The sequence below is a fragment of the Ursus americanus genome, chromosome 5, assembly GCF_024610735.1.
Source record: "Ursus americanus isolate L20-20 chromosome 5, mUrsAme1.1.p, whole genome shotgun sequence".
NCBI classification, from domain to species: Eukaryota; Metazoa; Chordata; class Mammalia; order Carnivora; family Ursidae; genus Ursus; species Ursus americanus.
Genome location: NC_142131.1, coordinates 84,451,741 through 84,464,580, shown reverse-complemented (window position 1 = coordinate 84,464,580; position 12,840 = coordinate 84,451,741). Strand labels below are relative to the sequence as shown.

The 12,840-nt window shown below is 35.5% G+C and overlaps 1 protein-coding gene across 1 annotated transcript in view; it reads left to right on the top strand.

Annotated features, from left to right (window-relative positions):
• The window catches only part of LOC123791161 (butyrophilin subfamily 1 member A1-like), a 63,914-nt gene that overhangs the window by 6,447 nt on the left and 44,627 nt on the right, over window positions 1–12,840 (top strand). Inside the window, exon 3 of the mRNA XM_045795800.2 lies at window positions 863–976. Within this exon, the coding sequence (XP_045651756.1) occupies window positions 863–976 (114 nt within the window). The remainder of the gene's footprint in view (window positions 1–862; window positions 977–12,840) is intronic.

The following is a 12,840-nucleotide window of genomic DNA, read 5'->3' as shown; positions in this document are numbered from 1 at the left end:
GCAATATTATAAAGCTCTTGAAAATCTGAATGTAAGAGATAAAATACTTTTTTATATTTATGTATTTCAGATCACCAGTTAAAAATTCCATAGACATCTTGTTGAGATCTTAAATGAAGGTAGTCTTTGAATAAAAGTGTCCTTGATACCTCCTTTGAAATAGCAATATTAATCAGAAAGATATCAAAACAATAGTTAACTTTACTGATTTCAGTTTCTAGCTGACAGATATCTCATAAGAAACTTTGAATTGAAATAAAAGTTTGTCTCTAGAACCTAGAACATGAATCCCATTTGGCTTATTATCCAAGATGTCATAGTTTCTCCTTTAATCTTTAGAGAGGCTCCACATGTCTCTCACTCATTGGCATATTGTCAAGCTCACATATACGTTTATGTAGAAAATAATTGGATAGAAAGGACCCATGGCAAAGTCAGTTTGGGGAACCAAAGGTGAAACATTAGAAAAAAATATGAAAATAAATACTTTATTGCATTGTAGATTTTTATTTATTATGAGAGAATTATTTGTCACAAATATAGTAATATTAATGTTTGCTAAATCTTGATTGTGGGTACATGGATGTCTGATGCATTATTTGTATGTTTTCAGCATATTAAAGCATTGTGATAGTTTATAAAATAAACCTTGTGAGTCTCCATGCATTAGGAACAAGAAAGGAAACAGAAGCTTCTTTAGCATTCCTGAATTCCTTAGGATTGCAGGGAGGGGTGGGTGAGGCTTACAATCCATGCCAATCCTGGCAATGTCTCCTAAGAGAAAACATCTTGGGATTTGTTCCCAGCAGCCAAGTCACTGATGCCAAGCTGGATACTAAGTGAGATAATCTCTATTTTTCAGATGTCTTTCTCCTCGAGGACTTTACTTGGATAGTGTGGTTGATCATTATCCTATGTCTCCTGGCCATCGGAGCAACCATCTCTGTTCTACTTGTGCGTGCTAGAAAATCCAAAGGTAAATGAAAACAACAACAACAACAACAAAACACACCTGGGGGATTGTTTTCATTTGTGGAAAAATTAGAGAATGATAGTAACACAAAATTAATAACTGGTTTGTAAGAGGTCTTTAGCTTTTAGTATTGGGAACAAGAAAAATTGAACAAAAAATAATTCTAAGTACAAACTCATGGCTCTGCATGTTTGTCAGAAAATAGAGGTTGTCTGGTCAAGGTCAATTATTTCTCAAGAAAAAAATACACTTGGTTTGTGATCTGGCACTTAAATTTGAGGGTTTAGAAACTAGCTTATTTCTCTGTTTATATGCTTGTTTCTGCACCCAGGGATAACCAAATTCTCTGTGGCATCATTTGTTAACTGAAGTCTTAGTTTAGCATTAGAATGGCATTTTCTGGTATCAGAATGCTGGTATTTGGTTTTTTGGGAGGAGGAGGGGATGCAGGCTAGAGCAATATTCAGAACATTTCTTCATGAGCATAAGCAAGAAGATATTAACAAATTAAGGTTTTTACCCAGGCCATGACTACCTTTGACTGCCTTTCTTCAGTCCATAGGGGGGAAAAATATCTCATAAGAGAGCCTGTTTCTCTGTTCTTTAACTTGATTACTTTTCTCTAAGCAGGACTGGCTACCCACAGCCTGTGGCACTTCTGTGCCTCACTTTTCAATATGTCCAAGATCTTTAAGCAAATGCTCTCCTCAGAATCAATGTCAGTGCTGTAGACAGCCTTACGTAGCTATTCCTGTAGAACTAAGATGTATTTCTGGTTACTTTTGTTCTCCATTAATTGAGTTTCCACTTTCTTAAGGGCTACTTTCCTGCAACATGACTTATCTCAACTTATTTTGAAAAGAATCACTACAGTAATCAAAGGTAAAACTAAACAAGGAAATAAACAACAACTACTACTACAAAAAATCGCAGAGAGTGAGAGATGCATAGCATTGTGTTGAAGTTCTAGTCTCATCACCTACGAGTTCATGCGAATGATACACTTCATACCCCTAAATTCATGTACAACATAGACATTTCTCAAAATGCCCAATACTGTCTACTTGATCAATAGGAAAAAGATAGTTTTTCTAAAACTGTGGGAAATATGTTTTTCAAGGCAGAAAATTTATTTATCAGCTAGAGCATAGTATATCAAAACATAAGGACCTTATTGGGCATTGTTTAAAAAAATGGACTAGGTGGCTAATTATTTGGAAAATTTACCTAAATTTTCAACTCTGATGTCATTGCTTATTATCAATTCACCAGTTCAACCAATAATAGTTTACTTTAATTGAAAGATTAAAACAAGTAAATTTCAATTAAAAAAATGACTGTTGATTATACTGGCATTAAAATGAAAAACTTAATAAAAAGTATAGCTGGCAAACAATATTACATTACTTTCAGGTGTACAACATAGAGATTCAACAAACTCCATACATTATGCTTTTTTTCCAAAATGTAGCTACCACAATTCACTACACAAGTATTCTAATAGCAGAGATTATATTCCCTATTTTGTGCCTTTCATCCACATGATTTATTCATTTCATGACTGGAAATCTGTACTTCCCTCTCCCTTACACCTCTTTACCCCCACTCCTGCAACCACCAGTGTGTTCTCTGTGTTTATGGATCGGATTCTGTTTTATTTGTTTTCTTTTTGACATTCCATATACAAGTGCAACCATATGGTTTTTGTTTTTGTCTGACATCTCACTTACCATAATACCCTCCAGGTTCATCCATGTTGTTGCCAAAACCACGATCTCATTCTTTCTTTGGCTGAATAACAGTCCATTGTTTATCTGTGTATATATGCCACATATTATTTAGTCATCCATCCATGCAAGGACACTTAGGTTCCTTCCATATCTTGGATATTGTAAATAATACTGCAATAAACATAATGGAATACATATGTTTTTGAATTAATGTTTCCGTTTTTGGAGGGTAAACACCCAGTAGTGGAATTACTGGATTGTACAGTATTTCTCTTTTTAATTTCCTAAATAAATCCCTTGCTATTTTCCATAGTGGCTGCACTAATTTAGATTCCCACCACAGTTTGTGAGAGTTCTCTTTTCTCCACATCCTTGCTAACACTTAGTGTTTTTTGTCTTTCTGATACTAGCCATTGTGACAGGTGTCAGATGACACCTCTTGGTTTTGATTTGCGTTTCACTGGCGATAAACTATGTTGACCATCTGGCATGCTTCTGTTGGCCATCTGGATAACTTTTTTGAGAATTGTCTAATCAGGTCCTCTGCCCATTTTTAAATGAATTACTGTTTTGTTTTTCTTTTGGTTTTGGTTTTGAGTTGTATGTTGTATATATATTGGATATTAAGGTCTTACCAGATATCACTTACAGATATCTTCTCCCAGTAAGTAGTTCACTTTTTTGTTCTGTTGATAATTTCCTTTATTGTGCAAAGGCTTTTAAAAAAATATTTTTTAAAGATTTTATTTATTTATTTATTTATTTATTTATTTATTTATTTGAGAGAGAGAAAGAGACAGTGAGCAGGAGGCAGAGGGAGAGAATCTGAAGCAGACCCTGTGCTGAACACAGAGCCTCTCACAGGGATCAATCTCACTACTGTGAGATCATGAACTGAGCCCAAATCAAGAGCCTGATGCTTAACCGACTGAGCCTCCTAGCTACCCCAGGGCAAAGGTTTTTTATTTGGTGCAGTCTATAGTTCAGTTTTTGTATGTTTTTTTTCCCCCTTGCCTCCACAGATAAACACATGAGTATGTTGTTGAGAATAATGTCAAAGAGGGGAACCTGGGTGGCTCAGTTGGTTTAGTGTCATACTCTATTTCACCTCAGGTCATAATATCAGGGTCAGGGATTGAGCCTTATGTCAGGCTCTGCGTTTAGCACAGAATCTGCTTGACATTCTCTCCATTTCTCTCCCTCTACTTCTTCCCTGTTCATGCTCTCTCCCTCTTTTTCTCTCTCTCAATGAACAAATAAAAATCACATTTATTATGAAGAAGAAGAAGAAGAAGAAGAAGAAGAAGAAGAAGAAGAAGAAGAAGAAGAAGAAGAAGAAGAAGAAGAAGAAGAAGGAGAAGACAAAAAGAATGTCACAGAGATTGTTGCCTGTGTTTTCTTCCAGTAGCTTTACGGGTTCAGATCTCAGATTTAGGTCTTTAAACCATTTTTATTTCTGTGTATGATGTAAGGTAGTGGGTCAGTTTCATTCTTGTGCATGTAGTTATCTAGTTTACCAGGGACCTTTTACTGAAGAGGATTTATTCTCCCACTGTATATGCTTGCCTCCTTTGTCATTGATTAATTGACCATATAAGCATGGGTTTATATCTGGTGTATCTATTTAATTCCATTTTCTGTGTGTCTATTTTCTGTGCCAGTAACATACTGTTTTAATTATTATGCCATTGTGGTATATTTTGAAACGTGGGATTGTGACATATCCAGCGTTATTTTTCTTTCTCAACATTGCTTTCAATATTCAAGGCCTTTTGTGGTTCCATATACATTTTACAATTATTTGTTTTAGTTATGAGAAAACTGCTATTGGTATTTTGATAAGGTTTACATTGAATTTGTAGCTTGATTTGGGTAGTATGGATATTTTAACAGTATAAATTCTTCCAATCTAGCAGCATGGAGTAACTTTCTATTTGTTTTTGTCATCTAAATTCCTTTAATTGATATTTTATAATTTTCAGATTAGAGGTCATCTACTTCCTTGGTGAAGTTTAATCCCAGATATTTTATTTTTTGGTGCAATTTAAAAGGGATTTTTGATATCCTCCAGTCCCGCCCATGTATCATAATATAATAAAAAAATATTATTATTTAAAAAAATAAATGTGATTTTTAATTTTATTTATTATTATTTTTAACTAATTTTTATTTTGTTATATTAGTCATCATACGTACATCTCCAGTTTTTGATGCCATGTTCCATGATTCATTATTTGTGTATAACACCCAGTGCACCATGCAATATGTGCCCTCCTTAGTACACATCATCAGCCATCCCAATCCCCCACTAAATGGGATTTTTTAAACTTAATTTTCTGCTACTTCATTATTAGTGTATAGAAAAGCAAATTATTCTTTATATTAATTTTGTATCATGCACCTTTACTGAATTCATTTATTACTTCTAAGAGTTTCTCACTGGGGTCTTTAGGGTTTTCTATGTATAGTATTACGTCTTCTGCAAAAAGTTAGTTTTATTTTGTCCTTACTGATTTGGATGCATTTGTTTCTTTGCATTGTCTGATTGGTATGGTTAGGATCTCCAGTACTATTTTGAATGAAAGTGACAGAGTGGACATCTTTCTCCTGTTCCTGTTCTTAGAGGAAAAGCTCTCAAATTTTCCCCATTAAGTCTGATGTTAACTGCGGATTTGTCATATATGACATTTATTACATTGGGGTATGTTCCCTCTAAATCGTTTTGTTGTGAGTTTTTATCATGAAAAATATAAAATTATGTCAACTGGTATTTTCTGCATCTATGGAGATGATTATATATTTTTTATCCTTTATTCTATTATTGTGGTGTATCATATTGATTGATTTGTGGATCCCGAGCCATCCTTGCGTTCCCCAAAGAAACACACTTGATCATGATGAACGATCTTTTTAAAGTAGTGTTGAATGTGGTGTGCTAATATTTTCTTGCAAATTTGCATCTATGTTCATCAGAAATATTGACCTGTTTTTGTTTGGTTTGGTTTTGCTTTAGTGCCTGGTTTTAGTATCAAGGAAAAGCTGGCCTCAAGGAATGTATTTGGAAGGTTTCCTCCCTCATACTTTTTGGAATAGTTTGAGGAGAATCAGTATTAACTTAAATTTTTGGTGGAATTCACCTGTCGATCAATCTGGTCCTTATTTTATATATATATATATATATATATATATATATATATTTTTTTTTTTTTTTTTTTTAATGTCAAGAGATTTTTGGTTACCAATTCACTATTGTTACCTAGAATTGGACTGGTCAGACTTCCTATTTCTGATTCAGTTTTGGAAAATTGCATACATCTAGGAATTTCACCATGTCTTCTAATTTGTTCAAATTGTTGATGTCTGTTTTTTCATCAGGGCCTATTAATCCCTTTTATTTCTGTGGCATTGGTTTCTACTTTTCCTCTTTCAATTTAGGTATCATTTATTTGGGTCCTCTTTTATATTATTTATGTGCCTGAAGTTTTATTCATATTGTTTAGATGTTCAAAGACACAGATTTCATTGGTTTCATTGATCTTTTCTATTTATCTGTCTCTATTTTATTTATTTCTACACTGAATTTTATTATTTTCTTCTTTCTAATAACTTTGGGCTTTGTTTATTCTCTTTCTAGTTCTTTAGGTGAAAGTTGTTTTTTTTTTTTTTTAAGATTTTATTTATTTGAGAGAGAGAGAGACGGCCAGCAAGAGAGGGAACACAGGCAGGGGGAGCGGAAGAGGAAGAAGTAAGCTCCCAGCAGAGCAGGGAGCCCGATGCGGAGCTCGATCCCAGGACCCTGGGATCATGCCCTGAGCTGAAGGCAGACACTTAACAACTAAGCCACCCAGGTGCCCGTAGGTGAAAGTTTAGATTGTTTATTAGAGATTCTTGATTCTTCATGCAGACATCTGTAACTATATATATATATTTTTTTTTTCTTAAAACTCCGTTTGCTGCATCCCAAATATTTTGGAGAGCTGTATTTTTATTTTCACTTGCCTCCGTTTATGTTCTTATTTCCTGTTTGATTTCTTTGGTGGCCCATTTGTTATGTAGTAGCATGTTGATTAGCCTCCTCATGCTTGTGTTTTCTTCCAGTTTTTCTTACAATTGATTTTTAATTTCATACTGTTTTTGTTGGAAAAGATGCTTAATATAATCACAATATTCTGAAATTTATTGAGAGTTTGTTGTTTTGTTTTGGTTTGGTTTGGTTAATTTTGTCTTTAAATGTAATCTATCCTGGAGAATGTTCTTTGTGCATTTGTAAAGAATATTTGCTCCATTATTTTGGGATAGAATGCCATGCATAAATCTCGTATCTGGTTTAAAGTGTCATTGAAAGACATTTATTCCTTATGGATTTTCTGTCTGGCTGGTCTACCCATTAAGGTAGGTGGAGTACTAATATCCCATACTATTATTGTATTACTATCAATGTCTTCTTTTACATTTGGTAGTATTTGGTTTATGTATTTAGGTGCTCCAATATTGAATGCATAGATATATATAATTCTTTTAATAATAATTCTTATTATGTTATGTTAGTCACCATACAGTATATCCCTAGTTTCTAATGCAGTGTTACATGATTCATTATTTGCGTATAACACCCAGTGCTCCATGCAATATGTGCCCTCCTTAATACCCATCCCTGGCTTATCCCATTCCCCCACCCACCTCCCCTCTGAAGCCCTCACTTTGTTTCCCAGAGTCCACAGTCTCTCATGGTTCATTCCGCCTACTGTTTAGCCCCCTTCTATTCTTCCCTTCCTTCTCCTACCAATCTTCCTATTTCTTATGTTCTATCAATGAGTGAAAGCATATGATGATTGTTTTTCTCTGCTTGACGTATTTCACTTAGCATAATCTCCTCCAGTCCCGTCCAAGTTGCTGCAAATGTTGAGAAATCGTTCTTTCTGATGGCTGAGTAACATTCCATTGTATAAATGGTCCACATCTTCTTAATCCAGTCATCTGTTGAAGGGCATCTTGTCTCCTTCCACACTTGAGCTATTGTGGACAATGCTGCTATGAACATTGGAGTGCATATGACCCTTCTCTTCACTACGTCTGTCTCTTTGGGGTAGATACCCAAGAGTGCAATGGCTGGATCATAGGGTAGCTCAATTTTTAACTTTTTAAGGGACCTCCACACTGTTTTCCAAAGTGGCTGTACTAACTTGCATTCCCACCAACAGTGTAAGAGGGATCCCCTTTCTCCACATCCTCTCCAACATTTGTTTTTTTCTGCCTTATCCATTTTTGCTATTCTAACTGGCATAAGGTAGTATCTCAATGTGGTTTTGATTTGAATTTCCCTGATGGCTAATGATTTTGCACATTTTTTCATGTGTCTGTTAGCCATTTGTATTTCTTCATTGGAAAAGTGTCTGTTCATATTTTCTGCCCATTTTTTGATTTGATTACTCGTGTATTGAGTTTGAGAAATTCTTTGTAGATCTTGGATACCAGTCTTATATCCTCTTGTTGGATTCATCCCTTTATCATTATGTAGTGCCCTTCTTTGGTTCTTACTTCTTTGTTTTAAAGTTCATTTTGTATGATATCAGTATTGCAACCCCATTTTTTCTCTTACTTCCATTTGCATGGTAAATTATTTTTCATTCCCTCACTTTTAATCTTTACCTGCCTTTAGGTCTAAAGTAAGTCTCGTGTAGCAGTATATAAAAGGTCTTTTTTTAATCCATTCTATCATCTTACAACTTATGATTGAAACATTTTGAACATTTACACTTAAAATTGTTATTGATTGGATACAAAATTATTGTAGTTTTTTTTATTCGTTTTCTGTTTGATTTATAATCCTTAGTTTCTTCTCTTGCTCTCTTTCTTCATTATTGACTACTTTCTTTAATGTTATTTTTGGCTATTTCTTTATATTTTTGTGTTTCTATCATAAGTTTTCAGTTATGGTTACCATGAGGTTAAAACATAGCATATTAAGTATATAGCTGTTTAAAATAAGTGATGATCATTTAATTTCAAATACATTTTAAAACAACTTTATTTTTCTTTCATCTTCTACTTTTTATATCTATATGTTGTCATATTCTACATCTTTTTATTCTGTGATTCCCCTTATCAAATTTTCTTATTTAGATCTAAGAAATCAGAGTGGGAGACAAACCATGGGAGACTCTGGACTCCAATTACTAATGAGTTCCTTTATGTTTGTTTTTACTTATTTTATCTATTTGGGTGCTCCCATGTTATATGCATAAATAATTAAAATTATTAGATGTTGTTGCTGGATTATCCCATTCATTATGATATAGCATATAGATGGGTCTTCCTTTTTATCCTTTCCGACACCCTATGTCTTTTGATTGGAGCATTTGGTCTATCTACATTCAAAATAATTTTTTATAGATATGTATTTATTGCCATTTTATTATTTGATTTATCATTATTTCGAGTGATTTTCTCTGCTCCTTTTTGCCTTCGTCATTTTGGTCTTTCCTTTCCACTCAAAGAGTCCTCTGTAGTATTTCTTTCAGGGCAGTTTTGTGTCATGAACTCCTTTAGTGTTTGTTTGTATGGGAAACTATTTACTTGTCTTTCTATTCTTAATGATAGCCTTGCTGGATAGAGTATTCTGGGCTTCAGATTTTTCCCATTCAGCATTTTGATTGTATCATACCCTATCTTCTGGTTTGCCAAGTTTCTGTGGAGAATCTACAGCTAGCATACGGGTCTTCCCTTGTATATTAAGGTCTTTTTTGTCACTATACATGGCCAATTTAATTAAAATATGTCTTGGTTTTGGCTTGACTTTGTTGATTTTGTTGAGAGTTGTCTGTGCCTCCTGGGTATGGATGTCTGTTTCCTTCCTCAGATTAGGGAATTTTACAGCTATTATTTTTTCAAATAAAATTTCTGCTCCTTTATCTCTCTCTTCATCTCTGGGATTTCTATAATACAAAGTTTATTACATTTGATGAAGTCCCTGAGCTCCCTAAGTCTGTTCTTGTGTTCCATATTTCTTCTCTCACTCCTTTTTTTAACTTCATTATTTTCCATAATTTTGTCTTCTTGGTCACTAATTCATTTCTCTGTTTCTTGCAGACTTTTCTTCTTTGCATCAAGCCTGTTTCCAATCTCATTTATTGCATTCATTTCTTTTTTTTTTCTTGATTATAAATTTACTTTATTAGGTTTTTTTAAATGTCTTTTTATTATATTATGTTAGTCACCATACAGTACATCCCTGGTTTCTGATGCAAAGTTCGATGATTCATTAGTTCTGTATAACATCCAGTTCACCAAAAACGTGCCCTCCTTACTACCCATCACCAGTCTATCCCATTCATTTCTGATTGATTCCTTTTTAACTCTTTTATCTCTGTGGTAAGGGTCTCTCAGATGTCTTCCATTCTTTTCTCAGGCTAAGTGAGTAGCCTTATGAATATTGCTTTAAATTTTGCTATTGACCATGTTATTTATATGTGTTTGGCTTATATCTCTGATCATGGCCTTATGTGTTCTTAATTTAGTATAATTCTTCCATCCTTGCATATTGTATAATTACCTGCCTTCTCCTTTGTGTTAGAAAACTCAGATATGTCTCCTGCTCTTGAAACTAATAGCGTTATGAAGAATTATTGGTGTACTGTTCTGGGCCTGGCATTTTAGGCAGTGTCTCTGATGTGTGTGCATGTGTTCTGCCATTGTGTTGTAGCTGGATTATCCTTCAGACCAATTATCTAAAGAGGCTCCCCTTGCCTTCTGGTAGCAGTATTTGCTTCCTGGCCTACATGGGGTGAGTTTTAACCAGATGTTCTCTGGACTGCTTGTGAAATGAGACCTGACACCACTTACATGAGAACTGAGGCCCTGCAGAACTCTGTGCTTGGGAGATATAGCAAAGGCAAGGATTTGTGCTTGTCTTCTGAGGGTGGGGACAACCACAGTGGGAATGAGGCAAGTTTGACTGAGAAAGGTAATCCCACCATAGTGCAGGGGTGTGGGGCTTGGTGTAAACAAGTTAGTAGCCAGTGCTGGCGCTGAGTTGCTTCCTGTAGGTGGTTCCGTGTTTATGATGAGGCATGGGTGAGGGAAATGGCATCAGCCAGCTCCTTGGTTCCTGGAGAGGGTCTCTGTGAATGCTACCTTTCAGGGATGCAGACTGAGGTGAGTGAATAATGTCCCCACTATGTGCTCCAGTTGTTCTTCAAGTCGTGTTTCCAACCTTCAGCCCCCAGGATTTTTGCTTGGCTTCTGTCAAGGAGTAAGGCAGTGCCCTTAGGCTTCCATCCCAACTAAGCTTGCTGACCTTTAAAACTCCAGAGTTTCAGCTACAGTTGTTGCAAGAACTCAGACAATTCAGCTGCTTTCATATTCTAATCCAATTGCTTTGGGGGAAATGTTCTCCTTGTGCATTCCCCTGTGTGTCTATGTGCTCCTCTCTCTCTTATCCTTCACCATGACCACAGTTTATCTCTTTTGTAGCATCCATGATCTGTTGCTCCCCTAATTCACGTCTTTGCACTTTCTAGCTTCTTGATGTGGTCTTTTCTCTCCCTCTAATCATGGGTTTTTAATTCTGTTAGATTTCAGATTGGTTTCTGGGGTATTTACGATGATTTGATGTTTATCTAGTTGTGTTCAAGGATGCAAGAAGCCTAGGGTCCTCCTACACTGCCACTATCTTCCCTCCTCTCCAATTCCTAATTGCTCTTTTCAACAACAGAGTTGTTGTTGTTGTTGTTTTTATTATTATTTTTTTGTGTGTGTGTTTCTGCCCAAGAGCATTTGGTATTTTTGTATGCTTAAGCCCAGTGATCACAGAGGCAGCAGGTAGTGTGTGATGCTCAAACCCTGCTCCCATCTGTGCTATCAGAGTGGAGGATAGCATATATCACAGTGTTTACCAGCCCCTCTAACATAGAGAGAGTCGGAGAAATTCCTGTGTTTTGGTGGAGTTGCAGTCCTGGATATTCTCTATTCTAGTTGGCCTGTTAAACTGTGGCACGTTTATGTGCCCCAGAATGTCTGGGGCTGGCATGGGTTAGGGGTCTGTGGGCTGCAGGACCAAGCCACCTGTTTTCTAGCCCATGTTCCTATATGCAGTATTAAGATGAGGGGTGGGTGACAAACACTGCTGCTCACCAGCCCCTCCAACCTGGAGGGAGTTCCAGTAGCTCCTCCATTATTTTTTTTAGGATTGTAGGGCTGGTTCCATTAGTTACCTTTCAAACTACAGCAAAATCTGCTCAAAACCCTCAATACTATCATTCCCCATGGTGATTTACAGCATGGTGTTCAAGATTCCCTCTATATATGTCTTCATCTTTCTTGCCATTCTCTATGTGTTTTCTGTCTTTTCTTGTGTAGAAGCTTTTCAGTCAGCCATCAGTTCTTTTTCAACAAGACTTGTTCTATGAATTTGGTGTATAGATTTGATGTGTCCATGGCAAAATTGAGTTCAGGGTCCTCCTGCACCACCATTTTCGACAAGACTAATATAAAAAATTTTTTGGTATTTTCCTTTTATGTTATTTTCATTATATTTAATTCAGTTGTTAGACTGAGCTATCTCTAGGGGGGAAATTATTCAAATAGCTACACAGTTTATTATTAGTAATGTATATTTAAACTTGTTCAAAGCATCATTTTTCTTAAAACAGATTGCTCTGGGTCTACTTTTATATTTCTTAACCCTAAAACTAAATTAAACCTATAACTGTACAATATGTTGTAAGACTGATTAACCAATGAACCTGTACACTCTTACTAATGGATACACAATAATTCATTTATTTGGTATGTATTTATTGAGAAAATGTCATGCATCAAGATACCTATATATTAAAAACATGGCAGTTGCAATGCAGGTATGACTTCAGTGTATTTGAGAAAATAAAATGAGTTTTATTAATTTTTATTAATAATTACCTATCTTCTAGGGGCTCAGTGCATATATATACCTCTCAATCAAGGTATTGAAATATAAAGATAATGTGAATCAGGGTAGATGGGTGGCTCAGTCTGTAGAGCATCTGACTCTTGGATTCAGCTCATGTTGTGATCTCAGGGATGTGGAATTGAGCCCTGAGTCGGGCTCCATGGTCAGCAAGAAGTTTGACTGAGATTCCCTCCATCTTCCTCTGTCCC